The sequence below is a fragment of the Martes martes genome (assembly GCF_963455335.1).
Source record: "Martes martes genome assembly, chromosome: 11".
Lineage (NCBI taxonomy): Eukaryota > Metazoa > Chordata > Mammalia > Carnivora > Mustelidae > Martes > Martes martes.
The window spans coordinates 66303509-66320022 of record NC_137899.1 but is presented as its reverse complement, the minus strand read 5'-3'; the positions used below and the strand labels follow the sequence as shown (position 1 = coordinate 66320022).

Here is a 16514-nt window from a genome sequence, read left to right as displayed (position 1 = left end):
CAGCTCAGGAAATGATAATGTAGGGTCTGGGGATCAGTAAACATAAAATTTAAGAACTAATATTATGTAAATAAAAGAAAGATAAAACCAAAAGAAAGGAAAAAATAATAGACATAGCTTATTTTTGGTTTAATATTTTTTACTGTTAAAATCTTTGGTACATTTGTATAATTTTTTATAATTTTCATTCTTATAGTAGAAGATGAAGATTGATAAATATATATAATGTTAATGACAAAAACATTTTTACCTTTAAGGAATTTCACCGTGAGGGGCACCTGGGTGGCTCAGTAGTTAAGCAGCTGCCTTCGGCTCAGGTCATGATCCCAGGGTCCTGGGATCAAACCCCCCATCACATTGGGCTCCCTGTTCAGCGGAAAGCCTGCTTCTCCCTCTCTCACTCCCCCTACTTGTGTTTCCCCTCATGCTGTGTCTCTTTCTTGTCAAATGAATACATATTTTAAAAAAAAAGAAAGAAAAAAAAATTTCATCGTGATGCCCTATTTGACAGATTTTTACTCATTTACTGTAAAATTTAATAAATGACTATTTTGAATAATTTGCTTTATTTCAGACTCCATTGAGATATACAAAGACATTATTGCTTCCAGTTGTTATGACGATTACTTATTTTATCTTTAAAAAGGTATTTAAAAAATTTTTTTTTATTTGCTTTTGGGTTTAAGATAAGGATTCTAGTGGATTAATGCTAATAACTGGGAATTCCATTTTATTTTTAGGAGGAATCCATACCCCCCTTAAAAAAATTTCTTATTCAGCTCTCTATTTAGTATTATATGGTTTTTTAAAAAGTATTATATGGCTTTTTTAGAAAGCCTCACCAAACAGGATATTCTTATTCTTTCAAAAGAAATCAGTTACCCACTATGTACCGTGAACTACATTCACAGTGTTAGTCCACTGGGACAAATAAAACAGGAACTTACAGTCTTGGTGGGCATCAGGCAAATAATCACACAGTTTGAAGAATTAAAATTGTCAAAGGAGCTGTGAAAGGAAAACAACAGTTCAGTATCTTCTAAATATAAAGCACATTCAGGGAAGTCTTGATCCATTTTAAGACACGCACAGGAGAATTTTGTATAGAAATTCTTTAAAACATTGTGTATTCTATGTATTTTCCCAACAACAAAAATATTACTATGATAAAAGAAATAATGTTCTAAAACACCTCTGGGAGATTTTCTTGGTCTGGGAGTGGTGTATCTAAAATTCTAGCTGAAGACACTGGATCTTAGTTTTTAGCATTTTTTGAACCATCTTTATATTGTTTAGAGGTTGTCTTAAGTCAGTATGTATGTATTTTATACCTTCAAGTAGATAGCAATAACATTTCTCTACTACTATACCAGGTGTGGTCCTGTTAAAACTGGTTTTCTTTATTTAAAGTCAAATTGCTTTTCCTCTCTGTATAGTTCTAGCACCCACATTTCTCATTCGTGTGTTTTCACATAAAATGTGAACAATTTGAGTGAGAAAGGCATCTGCCTCTACATCTCTGTGGTTTCTCCCTTGACCCAGTTCCCTAGAGACCACTTGGAAAGAGGATGGGGTAGTAAGAAGAAATGGGTGTCCCTTTGGCTCCACTTAACTCTCCACTAGCCTGTTTCTGTTCCATCATGACAAATGGTGCTATTCTTTGAAGGCTCCACTTAGAGGAGCTAATGCAGGAATTAACTACTCAGTGGGGATATAGCTAACATGGGAGAAGATGACAGCTACATCTACTATTACTATCTTTATAAAATTAAGATCCATGACTCATAAACATAGTACTAGCTCCCAAACACACCACAGCTCAAACCATGCATGTGCATTAAAAGGCATTTTTGTGCATTTGCTGCATGTGCACACATATGTGTGCACACAGACATGTCCCCATCCCTGTACCCATTAAAGTGTAACACCTTTCTGTCTCCATATAAAACCTTCCTTTTTATTTGTCCCATTGTCACTTATTTTTTTTTTTTTCCTCAAGAATACTTCTGATGTTCATTTACTTTTTCAGTTGTATGAAATCACTTCTGGAAAGAAAGAAGGAAAGCAAATATCGTACGATTTTTCTGTGAAACTACTGAATTTTAAACTCCTATTAGTGCATATGTTCTATTAACTAAACCCCTAAATAGGCTTTTTGCTTGCCTAAGTGACCAGAATCTCACTTGTGTCACTTGAAACATTCATCCACAAAAAATACTCTTGAACGAATGAGAGAAGTTAAAAATTCTAAACTTAGATTTCATTTTAGAATCCAGATTTCACTATGTATTTTTTCATTGTTTATCTCTAAGTTATAAACCACATATTATGCACAGTGTAAAACTTGAAGTTCCCCATAAATTTTTTACTATACCTTTAAGTTGCCTAGGACGCAGCTAAAAACTCTTTGGCCCAGTTAAGCCCCCACATTCACCTTCACTCCTCCCTTCCTCCCTCACCATCAAGTGGTACATTGTGGTAAGCGCACTTTGGCCTTCTGTTGTGGTTATTTCCCGCAGAGCTAGGTCAGGGAAGAAGATATGCCACAGCTAATTTTATAAGAATCAGAAGTTTACTGAAGCAGGAATATAAACCGCATGGGTGGGAGGAGGTGGGCGGGTGGGGCAAGGGAGGGTTGGGGAAAGGAGAGAGAGAGAGAGTCCTGCTTTGCTTGGAAGGTTAAGCTACAATAGTCTCTCAAAGTACATGGAAGAAGCTGCCTCCTTGGTGGAAACCAATTCCCCACTTGCAGCCCACTTCCCTCCCAGTAAAATATACACTCTAATAAGGAGCTGTCCACATGTAAGAGCTTAGAATTTTAGAGTAATGGACCTTAAAGATTTACCCCAATGCCCTTCTCTTTCTTTCTTTTCTTTTTTATAAAAGAATTTAGAACTTCACAAAAATATTTGCCTGAGGCAGAGATGGGATTAAAGTGCTCCTGATGACTCACTTTAAGGATAAAAACACTTCTTTCTAGTAAGGGTGTTTATGTTTATAAATCAGAGCATCTTAAATGTCACATAATTCCTTAGAAAAGCTTAATTTATTCTATCACAGGCTCATCGTGATGTTTTATGTGTCTTATCTGCAAATACTTATCTAAGGTAATTATATCATAATTGTTTTTAAATCATACTATATTCAGTTATTAAATAACTACTGTAATATCAAATGAATGTATATTAAACCAGCAGTTTGATTAAGAAAGGAGACATGAACCAATCTTAGATGTTCTCTTTAAAAAATGTGTATTATTTTTAGACATCTCTTTTATGTGTTTGGACTTAGTTTGGAGATATTTCTATTTTAATTAACTCAAAGTTTTAATCAATTTAGTTTAATTTTAATATATGACTAGAATTTAAAGTTCATAAACAGAAGTAAGCTAAAGTTTTATTTTAGCAATTCTTGTTTTTTTAACTTTCAGAGAAAACATAATTATTTGTTTCTCTCCGTATTCATGAGGTAGTTTTTCTGCATTTATTGTTAAAACCATTTGCTGTATCACATTTTTTTTTGGTGGTTTAAGTGAAGTCACTAACTTCACTGGCATAAATATATGTAAGAAAAATATAACTCAAATCACACATTGCTACAGGACATGTGAGGTTGTGAAGAAAACCTCCTTATAAGGAAAATCTTAAAGTACATTTTATACTTGCAGATATATGATTAAATTTAATGTATTAATGAAATTTATTTTTTAGGACAGTTTCAGATTTATGGAATAATTGTGAAGATAATACAGAGAGATTCCATCAGTCCTGTACCCCATGCTTATATTTTCAGTAAACAGTTTCATATGTTTATCAGAAGGGCTTAATAGAACTTTATGGTTGAAATAGTTTAATCTTATTTGTCAAAATCCAAATCAAAGGGCTTAATAGACCTACTCTACTTTGCTCTAGTCAGATGGACCTCAGAGCAATATGCCTTAACATTGTAAAAAGAGTGTTTTTAGAGCTCTGAGAACTAGTCACACAAGGAATGCATGATGGCATCTGGGATATTTAATTGAATAATAGAAGATTGAGAGTTACATGACAGCTGTCTTCAAATATTCGAGAGGGTGCAGTGTAGAAGAGGACAGACTCAAGGGGACCAAAGGGAGAAGATATCTAGCTCAAAATAAGGAGATGATTACATTCCTAAAAGTGACAGGCTTGTGTGTGTGGTGGGGGAGGGATGTAGAGGAGTTTTTAATTACAAAATAATACATGCATATAGTAAGACTTACAGATGAAATATTTCAAGAAAAGAGGGAATGTTTCTCTCCCTTGGATCTGCTCCTTACTGGTGCTGATTGTAAATGGTTTTGTATGTACCATTCTAGAAAACATTTCCAAAAACAGTGTTTTTATAAAAAAAATAGAATTGGTATTATTATGTAACTTTTTATTTTTACTTAGTAGTGTATCTTGGGTGTCTGCCTATATCTTCTTCATACTTTTTAGTGGCTTCCGCATTTTATTGTTCATCATCATGAATGATTACCAAGTACTTAACCACTCCCACATCAGTGGGCGTTAAGATTCTATTTATCTTTTTGTCATAACAACCAGTGCTAAGAATAAGAACATATCTGTATGTATTCTTTGCATACTTATTTTAGTATTTAGGATATTGAAATAAGACTGCTAGATCATAATGTATGAATATTTATAATTTGATAAATACTGATAACTTATGCTGAAAGTGTCCATTTCCTTGCATCTCCATGAACACCAGTATTATCAAACATTTAAACTTTTTCTTTCTGACAGATTAAAAAAAAAGGAACTCATTTTACCAGTCTTCTCTAGTAAAGTTTCACATCTTTCAAATATGTGTGGCATATTTATGTTTCTTGACCACTTGAAAATTGATGTATAGGATATTTTATATTATAGACAGTAACCTTTTGCCTATTACATGTATATAACATTTCTTCTAGGATATTAGTTTATAATTTATTAATGGTTTTTGCTTTATAGAAGTTTAAAATTTCTTTACAGTCACTCCTATACATTTTCTGGGTTAATTTATTGCTTAGAAACACCCACATCAAAATCATTAAATTATTTCCAAATATTTTCTTTCATAATTTTCATTTTTTGCCAAATACATATGTATATATTTAAAGCATACAACACAATGATTATATGTACATTATGAAATGATTACCACAATTAGGTTAATAACACATCTAACACATCCATCACCTCACAGTTACCTTTCTGTGTGTGAGAACGCTTAAGATCCACACTCTTAGCAAACTTTATATAATATGGTATTATTAACTGCAGTCACTATGCTGTACATCAGTTTCTCAGAACTTCTTCATCTTATAACTAAAAGTTTGTACCCTTTGATGAACATCATCCCTGTTAGCCCCCATTACACAGCCCCAGCAACCACCATTCTATTCTGTTTCTGAGTTTGACTTTTTTCTCTTTTTTAGATTCCACATGTAAGTGATACCATAAAGTATTTTTCTTCTTTGGCCTATTTCACATAGCATAATGCCCTTCAGGTTCATCCATGTTACACAATTGGCAGAATTTCCTTCCTTCTTTTTTATGACTGAATAATACTCCATTGCCTGTATGTATGTATGTATGTATGTGTGTGTGTCTGTGTGTGTGTATATATATATACACACATATATATACGTATATATGTATATATACATATATGTGTGTATATATATACATATATATGTGTATATATATATATACGTATATATATATACACACACACACAGACACACACACACCACATATTCTTTATCTACTTGTCCATCAACTTACATTATTTCTATATCTTGGCTATTGTGAATAATGCTTCAATGAACATGGAAGTGCTGATATCACTTCAAAATATGGATTTTGATTATTTTGGGTATATTCCCAAGAGTATGATGGCTGGATCATATGGCAGTTCTATTTTTAATTTTTTGAGGAACCTCCATACTTTTTCCCAAAATGTCTTTTCAAGTCATTTGCCCATTTTAAAATCATATCATTATTATATATTTTTTTTGCCATTGAGTTGTATGAGTTCCTTATGTACTCCAGATATTCACCCCGTATCAGATACACAGTTTGCAAGTATTTTCTCCCATTCCATAGGTTACCTTTTCATTTTGTTGATTGTTTCCTTTGCTGTGCAGAAACTTTTTAGGTGATGTCGTCACAGTTGTTTATTTTTCCTTTTGTTGCTGGTGATTTTGGTTGCCAGATTAAAAAATTCATTGCTAATACTCCTGTCAACTTAATCTTTGTGACTGGTGTAAGATAGGAGTTTAATTACATGGTTTTACATGTGAATATCATTTACCAACCATCATTTATTGAAAACACTATCCTTTCCCCATTGTGTGGTTGTGCCCTTATCAAAGATAAATTGACCATATATGCATGGGTTTATTGTTGGGCTCTCTATTCTGTTCCATTGATCTATGTGCCTTTTTATTCCTGTACCATACTGTTTTGATTACTATAACTTTGTGGTATGGTTTGAAATCAGGAAGTGGAATACCTGTAGCTTTGTTCTGCTTTCCCAAGTTTATCTTGGAAATTTAAGGTCTTCTTTGATTCCATATAAATTTTAGAATTGTTCTTTTTGTATCTGTGAAAAATGTCATTGGAATTTTGTTAGGGATTGTATTAAATCTGTAGATTGCTTTGGGTAGTATGAATATTTTAACATATATCTTCCAAACCAAAAGCATAGAATATCTTTCCATTTATTTGTGTTGTCTTCAGTTTCTTTTATCAGTGTCTCATAGTTTTCAGTATAGAGGTCTAGCTTCTCCTTTGTGAAATGTATTCCTAAGTGCTTTATTGTTTTTGATGCTATTATAAATGAGATTGCTTTCTAAATTATCTGTTTAGATGGTTCATTATGATTGTGTAGAAATGCAGCTGATTTTTGTGTGTTGATTTTGTATTCCACAACTTTATTTATTTATTAGTTTTAACAGTTTTTTGGTGGAGTCTTTAGGGTTTTATGCATATAAAATCATGTCATCTGCAAACATAGATAGTTTTACTTCTACCTTTATTATTTTTTTAAATTTCTTTTTCTTGCCTAATGCATTGATTAGACTTTTAGTACAATGCTGGAAAGAAATAGTTAGAGTGGGCATCCTTGCCTTGTTCTTGATCTTAGAAGAACAGCTTTGAGATTTTACAACACTGAGGATGAGGTTAACTTTGGGCTTGTCATATATTATATGCCATTATTCTGTTGAGGTACGTTCATTTTGTACCTAATTTGTTAAGACTTCTTATCATGGAGGGGTTTTGAATTTTGTCAAATGCTTTTTTCTGTGTCTAATGAGATGATCATATGGTTTTTATCCTTCATTCTTTTAATGTGGCATATCACATTTATTGATTTGTGTATATTGAAACTATCCTTGTATTGCAAAGATAAAATCCCACCTGCTCATGTTGCATGATCCTTTTAATATGATGTTGAATTTGGTTTCTAGTATTTGTTGAGGCTTTTTGCATCTATGTTTATCAGGGATATTGGCCTACAAAATTCTTTTCTTATATTATCCTCATTTTACTTCAGTATGAGAGTAATATTAGCCTTGTGAAATGAGATTAAGCATGTCCCTTCATCTTAAGTCTGTTGAAAAATTTGAGAAAGATTTGCATTAATTCTTGTTTAAATGTTTGGTAGAATTCTCTAGTGAAGCCATCTGGTCCTCCACTTCTTTTTTTTCTTTTTCTTTTTTTTTTTTTCTTTTTTGAGAGAGAGATTTTTTTTTGATTACTGATTCACTCTCCTTACTAGTTTTTTTTTTTTTTTAAGATTTTATGTATTTATTTTTGAGAGACAGAGAGTGGAGGTGTGGGGGGAGGAACAGAGGGGCAAGGACAAGCAGACTTCACTCTGAGTGCGGAACCTGATGTAGAGTTCAATTCCTGGGACCTGAGATCATGACCAGAATTGAAATCAAGAATCAGACGCTTAACCCAGAGTCACATCGCTGCCCCTCCTTACTAGTTTTAAGTTTATTCAGATTTTCTTTTTCTTCATGATTCAGTCCTGGTAGGTTATTTCTAGGAATATGTTCTTTCTTCGGGGTATCCAGTTGTTGGTGTATAATTGTTCATAATAGTCTCTTATGACCCTTTGTATTTTTGTGGTATCAGTTTTAAAATTCCCTCTTTCATTTTTTAATTTTATTTATTTAAATCTTTTTTTCTTAGTCTAACTAAAGGTTTATAAATTTTATCTTTTCGAAAGACCAGCTCTTAATTTTTATTGATGTTTTCTATTGTTTCTTGTCTCTGTTTCATTTATTTCTCTTACGATCTTTGTTTCTTTGTTTCTTCTTTCCTTTTACTAACTTTGGGCTTAGTTTGTTCTTTTTCCAGTTCCTTGAAGTGTATAGTTGTTTATTTGAAATCTTTTTTTCTTAATGTAAGCACCTATCACATAAAATTCTCTCTTAGAACTTTTGCTGCATCCTGTAAGTTTTGGTATGTTGTGTTATTTTCATTTGTTTCAAGATATTTTTTATTTCCTTTTGATTTTTTCTTTGACCCATCAATTGTTCAGGATTAGATTGTTCAATTTCCATGTATTTGTGAATTTTCTATCTTTCCTACTTTATTGATTTCTAATGTCATACTGTCGTGGTCAGAAAAGATACTTGATATGATTTCAGTCTTAAATTTGTTAATGATTGTTTTGTGACCTAACATAGGATCTATCCATAGAATGTTCTGTGTGCATTTGAGGAGAATATGTATTCTCCAGCTGTTGGATGGAATGTTCTGTGTATATTTGTTAGGTCCATTTGGTCTAAAGCGTAGTTCAAGTCCAGTATTTTCTTGTTGATTTTCTGTTTGGATGATCCACCCATTGTTGGAATTGGGTATTGAAGTCCCCTTCTATTTTGCACTGTTTTCTATTTCTCCTCTCTGATCTATTAATATTTGATTAATTTATTTAGGTGTTCCAATATTGGGTTACATATAGATTTACAACTGCTATATCCTTGATGAACTGACACCTTTATCATCATACAGTGACTTTGTTTTTCTCTTGCTACAGTTTCAACTTAGTCTATTTCACCCGGAATATAGATTGAGATCTCGGTTTAGATATGTGTCATCTATAGGGGTGTGTGTGTGTGTGTGTGTGTGTGTGTATGATATGTAGAGTTACCCCTGCTTTCTTTTTGTTTCCATTTGAATGAGTATCTTTTTTCATCCCTTCACTTTCATCTTAATGTGTCCTTAAAGCTAAAATGAGTTTCTTGTAGGCAGCATATAATTGTCTTGTGTTTTTTTTTTTAAAGAGAGAGAGCACAAGTAGGTAGAGAGGCAGACAGAGAGAGAGATGGAAGCAGGCTCCCTGCTGAGCAGAGAGCCCGATGCAGTACTCAATTCCAGGACCCTGAGAACATGACCCGAGCTTAAGGCAGAGGCTTAACCCACTGAGCCACCCAGGCGCTCCTTGTTTTTTTTGTTTTGTTTTGTTTTTAATCCATTTAGCCACTCTCTGTCTTTTAGTTGGAGAATTAAATCCATTTATATATATATTTTTTAAAGATTTTGTTTATTTATTCAACAGAGAGATCACAAGTAGACAGAGAGGCAGGCAGAGAGAGAGAGATGGGGAAGAAGGCTCCCTGCTGAGTGGAGAGCCTGACACAGTGCTCCATCCCAGGACCCTGGGATCTTGATCTGAGCCAAAGGCAGAGGCTTTAACCCACTGAGCCACCCAGGCACCCCTAAATCCATTTATATTTAAGATTGTTATTGATAAATAAGGACTTGTTTTACCATCTGGTTGTTTTCCGTTTCATAGTTCCCTTCTTCCTCTCATGCTGTGTTCTTTTTCTGTAGTAATACGCTTTGTTTCCTTTCTCTCAATTTTCTGTGAGTCTTCTGTAGTTTTTTTCTTTGTGGTTATCATGAGGCTTACATAATACATCTTATAGTTATAACAGTCTATTTTAAGCTGACAAAAACTTAACTTCAATCACATATAAAAATTCTGCCTTTTTACTTATCCTTTTGCTGTTACAGTTTATATCTGTTTATATGGTATATACATTAACAAATTGTGCTATATTTATTTTTAAATACTTTTCTTTTTTTTTTGCTTTTATACTAAATTTCAGTGATTTACATGGCACTATTATAGCAGTACAGTGTTTCTAATTTGACTGTATAGTTAACTTTATGGTGAGTTTTATACTTTCATAGGTGTTCAGGTTTCTCATTAACATTCTTTCATTTCAACATGAATAACTCCCTTTAGCATTTCTTGTAAGGCAAGTCTAGTGGTAATGAAGTCCCTCAGCTTTTGTTTGTCTGAGAAAGTTATTCTTTCACTTCATTTGAAGGGCAGCTTTGCTGGTTGAAGTATTCTTAATTGGCAGATCTTTTAATTTCAGCATTTTGAATATATCATCCCATCCTCTCTTGACCTGCAAGGATTCTGCTGAGAAATCCATTAATAGCCTTATGGGGGCTCCCTTATATGAGATAATTTGCTGCTTTGACAATTCATTGTCTTTGGTTTTGATAGTTTCATTATAATGTATCTAGTGAATTTGGGAGATTAAATTTGTATTGGTGACTATGAGCCTCATGTACTTGGATATACATATCTGTCTCCAGATTTGGCAAAATTTCAGCTGATCTTTAAATAAGATTTCTGCCCTTTTTCCCTCTCTTCTCTCTTAGGCTGCCATAATGTAAATATTGTTTCTCCTGATGGCATTTCATCATTCACATAAGCTTTCTTCACTCTTTTTCATTCTTTTTTCCTTTTCTCTTCTTACTGGATAATTTCAAATTATCAGTCTTCAAGTTCCCAGATTTTTTCTTCTGTTTGATCAGGTCTCCTGTTGATGCTGTAAATTGCATTTTTCATTTTCATTCATTGCATTCTTTACTTCTAGAATTTTTTTAGGTTTTTTTTTTATAACTTCTAGTTTACAGTTAAACTTGTTTTGTTCATGGGATGCTTTCCTGATTTTATTGTGTTGTCTACAATTCTCTGTAGTTCACTCAACTTTCTTAAAACAATTATTTTAAATTCTTTGGCAATTCACGATCTCTACTTCTGTGGGGTCAGTTACTGGAAAATGATTGTGTTCCTTTGGTTGTGTCAGGCTTCCTTGATTTTTCGTGTTTCTTATAGCCTTTCATTGATGTCATCACATTTGATGGAAGAATCACCTCTTTCCGACTTTAAGGACTGATTTTGGAGAGGAAAGACATTCACTTGCAGGTGGATGTAAGGAGCCAGCTGGGTAAGGTGTGCTGTTTCCATTCCTGGGGAAGGCTCAGCAGTGTAGTGTCTGTGCAACTGAGTTTAGCATCAATGAGGATTGCATGGGTCCTCAACCAGAGGGTTGGTAGGTGCATTTTTATTTGAAAAACACCTTTACTTTCCCCTCACATTAAGTTGATGGTTTGGTGAATAGGTATTTCTGGTTTTGTTTTTTTTTTACTTAAAGCATTTTATAGATAATTATTGGGTGCCAGGGTGGTTCAGTTAGTTAAGCATCTGACTTCAGCTCAGGTCATGATCCCAGGGTCCTGGGATTGAGTCCCATGTCTGGCTCCCTTCTCTGCAGGGAGTCTGTTTCTCCCTCTGCCCCTCCTCCCACTCATTCTCTCAATCTCTCTCTCTATCTAATAAATAAATAAAATGTTTAAAAATTCTATAGACAATTATTTTCTAGCATTGAGCATTACCGATGAGAAATTTTATATAAAATTTTGCTCTCTGGAAATTTATGGAGTTTGAGATATGAATGTACATATGTATACATGAGTGTGTGTATTTTACATGTTTATTAGTTCATGGGACATTTTAATCTGAACATTCACAATGTCCTTTACCTCAGAGAATTGTTGGCTCTCTTAATCTGCTCTCTTAATCTTTTGCTTTAGCCTCTCTTTTTTGAACATCTGTTATTGCTCTTTATCAATTTATATAATTTGTATGTTTGCAGATTTGGTTGTACGTTCATATTTTAGATTAGCTACTAGATTTATTTGCATCAGCAATTATTGTCAGGACCTGTCTTCCCTTGCACACAGCAGCTCACCGCAGGATCCTGTTGTGACCAGTAGATTTCAGGACAGGTGGGAAGCCCCCTACCCACCCCCTCTACCGGGCAAGTCAGGGCCAAGCTGCAACAGAGGCAGAGTGACTTGGTGATGGCACAGCTCTCCTGAGAGGCCACCCCCTGACCAGCCTTTAAAAACAAACAAACAAACAAAAACCCTCTGGATCGGTGTGTGCCCTTGAACTTCCTTACCTCTTAGTGTCTTACTTGAACTGTGTTACTTTTCTCCCCAACCCCAAAATCCATAATAGAAGAAAACCTCTGCATGTAAAACCAGAGTCTTCCACTTTCTCAATGGAGCAACGAAACAGGCAGCCCATACCCCTGGTACGAGTGTAACACAAAAGCTAGGAGGAGAACAACAACATCGACACCATTCAGGCTGTGTTCACTACACAGTGCCCAGAGCTCAATAGGTTCTTTAGACATAAATTTTTGTAGAACTAAAAATATTTATATGCTTTACCCAGTAAGTTTTCTTCTGTAAGTTTATTCTGAAGAAACACTCAAGGATGCTCAAAGTTTTATGTACATGGTTGAATATTTAATAGAAATTATTTTTCTTTAGATCTTTCTAGAGGTATAGTCTCCAGCAATCAGTAAAATCTATTTTATCTTAACCAAAGCATGACTTTTTTTATATACCTTACATAGGATGACTATAAATCATGCCTTTCAAATTTTTATAATTTTTAGTGATATTGTCTAATTTTTACTTACTGAGTATAGAGAATCAAATTTCTTAAACCTAAGAACAAATAAATTAAGTTTGTATTTATGTAATCATAATGGACATTCAGTAAATGGAGAATGTTTTTTATTCCAGAAAACAGCTCCTTGAACATGGTGAGGTAAAGCTTTCATTTTAATCTTTGCTACATTCGTGTATTAAATTCTAGTTCAAGGATGATTCACAAAGGTTTCGCCTTGCTGCCAATGCATGGTCAGCAGAGGTTCAGTGGTTCAGCATTGGTAATAAATGCTGATCCTTCCTGTGTGTTCTTTTGCTTTTTTGAATAGTAGTAAGGATTTCTGAAAAATGGAAGGCTTATTTATGACCATGGAACATAATTAATGTTATGAACAAAATAATTTTATTTTTTCATTCACTCTTTCATTCTTTCAACAATAAAAGCATTAATTCCTAACCCACTGAGCTAGTCAGCATCAGCCCATCAGGGCAGACATCCGTGGCCCTGTGACTGGTGGCCTTTGGCCACACCCAGACTCGATGTGCAGTCAGTTACAATCTTGGAGTGTTATAGGATACAGAAGATGGCATAGAGTGTTGCTGCCCTCAGATATGCACAATTTTTCCACAGAGACATGAAACAAATAAGACAACATATTATATGATGCCAAATTATTTTGTGGCATATGAAGAGAAAACTCATCAGGGATAGAAATATGATTTCTTAAGTAATAGCGCTTTGAGTCTTAAAAGAAAGGCTAAATATACAAGACAGGACAACTGAATTTGGACTTAATAGAAACAGCCTATAATGATAACAAATGTTTTTAATAGTTACTATGTGCCATGTACTGTGCTGTTTTAATTCTCATAATATTATTCCCATTCTGCAAATAAGAAAATTCTGTTAATTAGATGAAAGTAGCTGTTAACAGAGACAAACACTAATATTTCAATGACTTAACTCAGTGAAGTTTGATTTCTTTGTTCACATAAAGTTGAAACCAAGAGTTCCTGGTTAGTGGGTGACACCCCCTTTACCCCGCAACGAGCAGTGATTGAGGAACCCAGATGCCTTCCATTTATAGCTTGGCCATCTGCAGTGTGCTTGTCTGCATCACGTCAGCAAAGGAGAAAGAACAGGGAAGACTCTGCCCTGGAGGGCTGATGTGCTTGTCTACATGAAGGCAACAAAGGAGAAAGAACAGGGAAGATCCCTCATTGGAGATTTTGTGAGGGCTAGGCCTGGAAATGGAAATGTGGACTTCCTGCCCTCAGCTGGACCTCAGGCACGTGGCCACACCTGTTGGCAGGGAGCTGGGAAATAGAGTCTAGCTACATGTCTAGCTACATGTCTAAGAAGAAAAGCAAAGCAGTCTTGGCCACAGAATAGAGACCTACAGAAATTAAATAGTTTTCCTCAGGTCTGCCTCTAATTAATAGTAAAGCTTGCATTTGAACACTGGCAGTCCACTTCCAATGCCTTCAAAGTAGTAGTCAATACGTACTGCTTCCTACAGGCAGGGCATTTGGGGAAGGGATTTACATATAGTTATAATTTCATTCACACAACAACCCATTGAGGTAAGTACAGTTGTTTTGTGTATTGTACAGGTGAAAGAAAACTATGGCATGGAGAAGTTGAGTAACTTAGGGTCGCAAAGCTGAAGGGACCTAGCGACCTTAGCTCTGTGGAACCAAGGTCTTTGAACCTAGGGCATGTAGAGTCCTTGCTGTTTATCATTCAACACTTGCTACGGCCTAACATGAACTGTGTTTACGCAAATCAGTCGTGTCACATTGCCCAGTTTTACTTAGCAGGGCACATTCACACTTTATATTTTATCATATGGCATTTAAAACCCACTGTTTTTTTATTTATTTTTTTAAACCCACTGCTTTTTAAAAACACAGTGTTCCCTAATTTTCTGCCCTCTTTTCTCACATTAACTTTATTTTCTTACTCTCTTTTATTTCTCCATTTATCCTTATTTTGCCCATTTTAATTTTTCTTCTGTTCTGTGTTCTGATCAGTTTAATCTTTTTAATGTGTCTGTTATGCACCAGGTCCCTGCTTTTGTAGAATTTAATGTATAGTGGAGGAAGACAGGCAATGTGAACAGATAATGATATGTGCCTTGATAAAGGAAGTAGGTAGAACAATAGTGCAGAAAAAGTGATTACATCTGTGTGAAGGAGATGGGGTAGTTAGGGACAGATTTTTTTTAATGATGTTAGAGGAATTTACCAAGGTCAGAGCATGTACATGGACAAAGGAGGCATAAGGTAATAGGGTATGTTCAGGTAAATCAGGATTTACCTGATGCATAGAAAAGGATTACTGATGCATAGAAAAGAAGTGACACATGTTCAGACTATGGTGACTTCATATGCAAAGAAGGTAGACTCTATCCTGGACTTTGTTGTTAAACAGAAATCAGATCTGATTGTAGATATTTTTGTTCTGCTGTCAGTCAAAAGGATGGCTTTTTAAAAGGTAATCAGAATTTGGGGGAAGAATTATTTCTTTTGAAAAATAGATTGAGTGATATATGTTGGGGGTCTGTACCCTTCCATGTTCTCAGATTAATAGAACTATGTGGTTGAATAGTTTATTGTCTGGAAAGGAAGCATAGTGTAGTGGTTAAACACACAGACTCAAGAGTTGGCTGGCCCCAGATCCCTCTTCTTCCATTTACTGGCTGTGTGATCATAGCCAAGTTATATTACCTCTTTTGGGGAACAACCAGAACAACAGTAACAACAATACTTATCCCACATGGTGGCTATAGGATTGAATGAGTTATATGTAAGATACTTACAATGATGCCTAGTGTTAAGCCCTGTGTAAAGGCCCACTTTTAAATTTGTGTGCTTTCTGGACCGAGACCTCAGGGGCTCCAACTAATACTCTGCCCTCTGTTAACTGTGCCAGTGAAGGGTATTTCTATCATGTTCTCAAGACATCTTCACAACTGTTGTGGGAGGTAGTTTTGACAGGGTCAGTCTGCCATTTGGACTAACTTTCTACACTTTGTTTTCTTTATGCTTGGGAGCTGCCACCTCACACTCTACCCAGTCACACTCCCTTATTCCAGGGATGGGGAGTGAACAGTTTCCTGAGCTGCTCTTCTTTTCTTGCTTCTGGCCTCTAAAAGATGTTGTGAGGATTTTCTTAGTAATTTTTATGTGGAGAGAGGTACTAACAAATTGACAGTAGGTTACATACAGTACAGAATTTTGGACCGTGCTTTTTAACTGTAGCCTTCTGTCTTCTACTTGGTAGGTAAAAAGAAAACTGTGTGATAGAATAGGAGATAAATTAACTATGGCAAGAGAGCCCCATAGAAAGTAAGTAGTAGCCTGTGAGTGGAAGAGAGGTTAGAGCATGTGGATAACAATAGAAGACAAATATAAGTGGTTCTATTTAGAGTGCTTGTTCTATGTCATTCCCCCCCACAAAAAAAAAAAAAAAAAAAAAAAAAAGTTGTGCAGGGAAGATAAGGAAATGGTGAAGATCTTTCAGGTCTCCATATGCAAACAGAGTCCTTTCAGCTTTTAGGTGATAAAGGAAAGTCAAGAAGAGTTACTACTTTAGATTTAATTCTGGTCATGTGAGAAGTTGGTGCTAAGGTAGAAGTGCTGGGAAAAAAATAGAGTACAAGTGATGGGATTTTGAAGAGACAATGACAGTTTCATCCTGTGACTCAGAATAACCAAAGG

The 16514-nt window shown here is 34.8% G+C and overlaps 1 protein-coding gene across 1 annotated transcript in view; it reads left to right on the top strand.

Moving 5' to 3' along the window:
- DPY19L2 (dpy-19 like 2) overlaps window positions 1–16514 on the top strand; it is a gene marked incomplete at both ends in the record, with an annotated part of 86897 nt that overhangs the window by 56831 nt on the left and 13552 nt on the right. The window contains 3 exons of the mRNA XM_080819083.1: window positions 575–646; window positions 3061–3107; window positions 12927–12951. Of these exons, the coding sequence (XP_080675209.1) occupies window positions 575–646; window positions 3061–3107; window positions 12927–12951 (144 nt within the window). The remainder of the gene's footprint in view (window positions 1–574; window positions 647–3060; window positions 3108–12926; window positions 12952–16514) is intronic.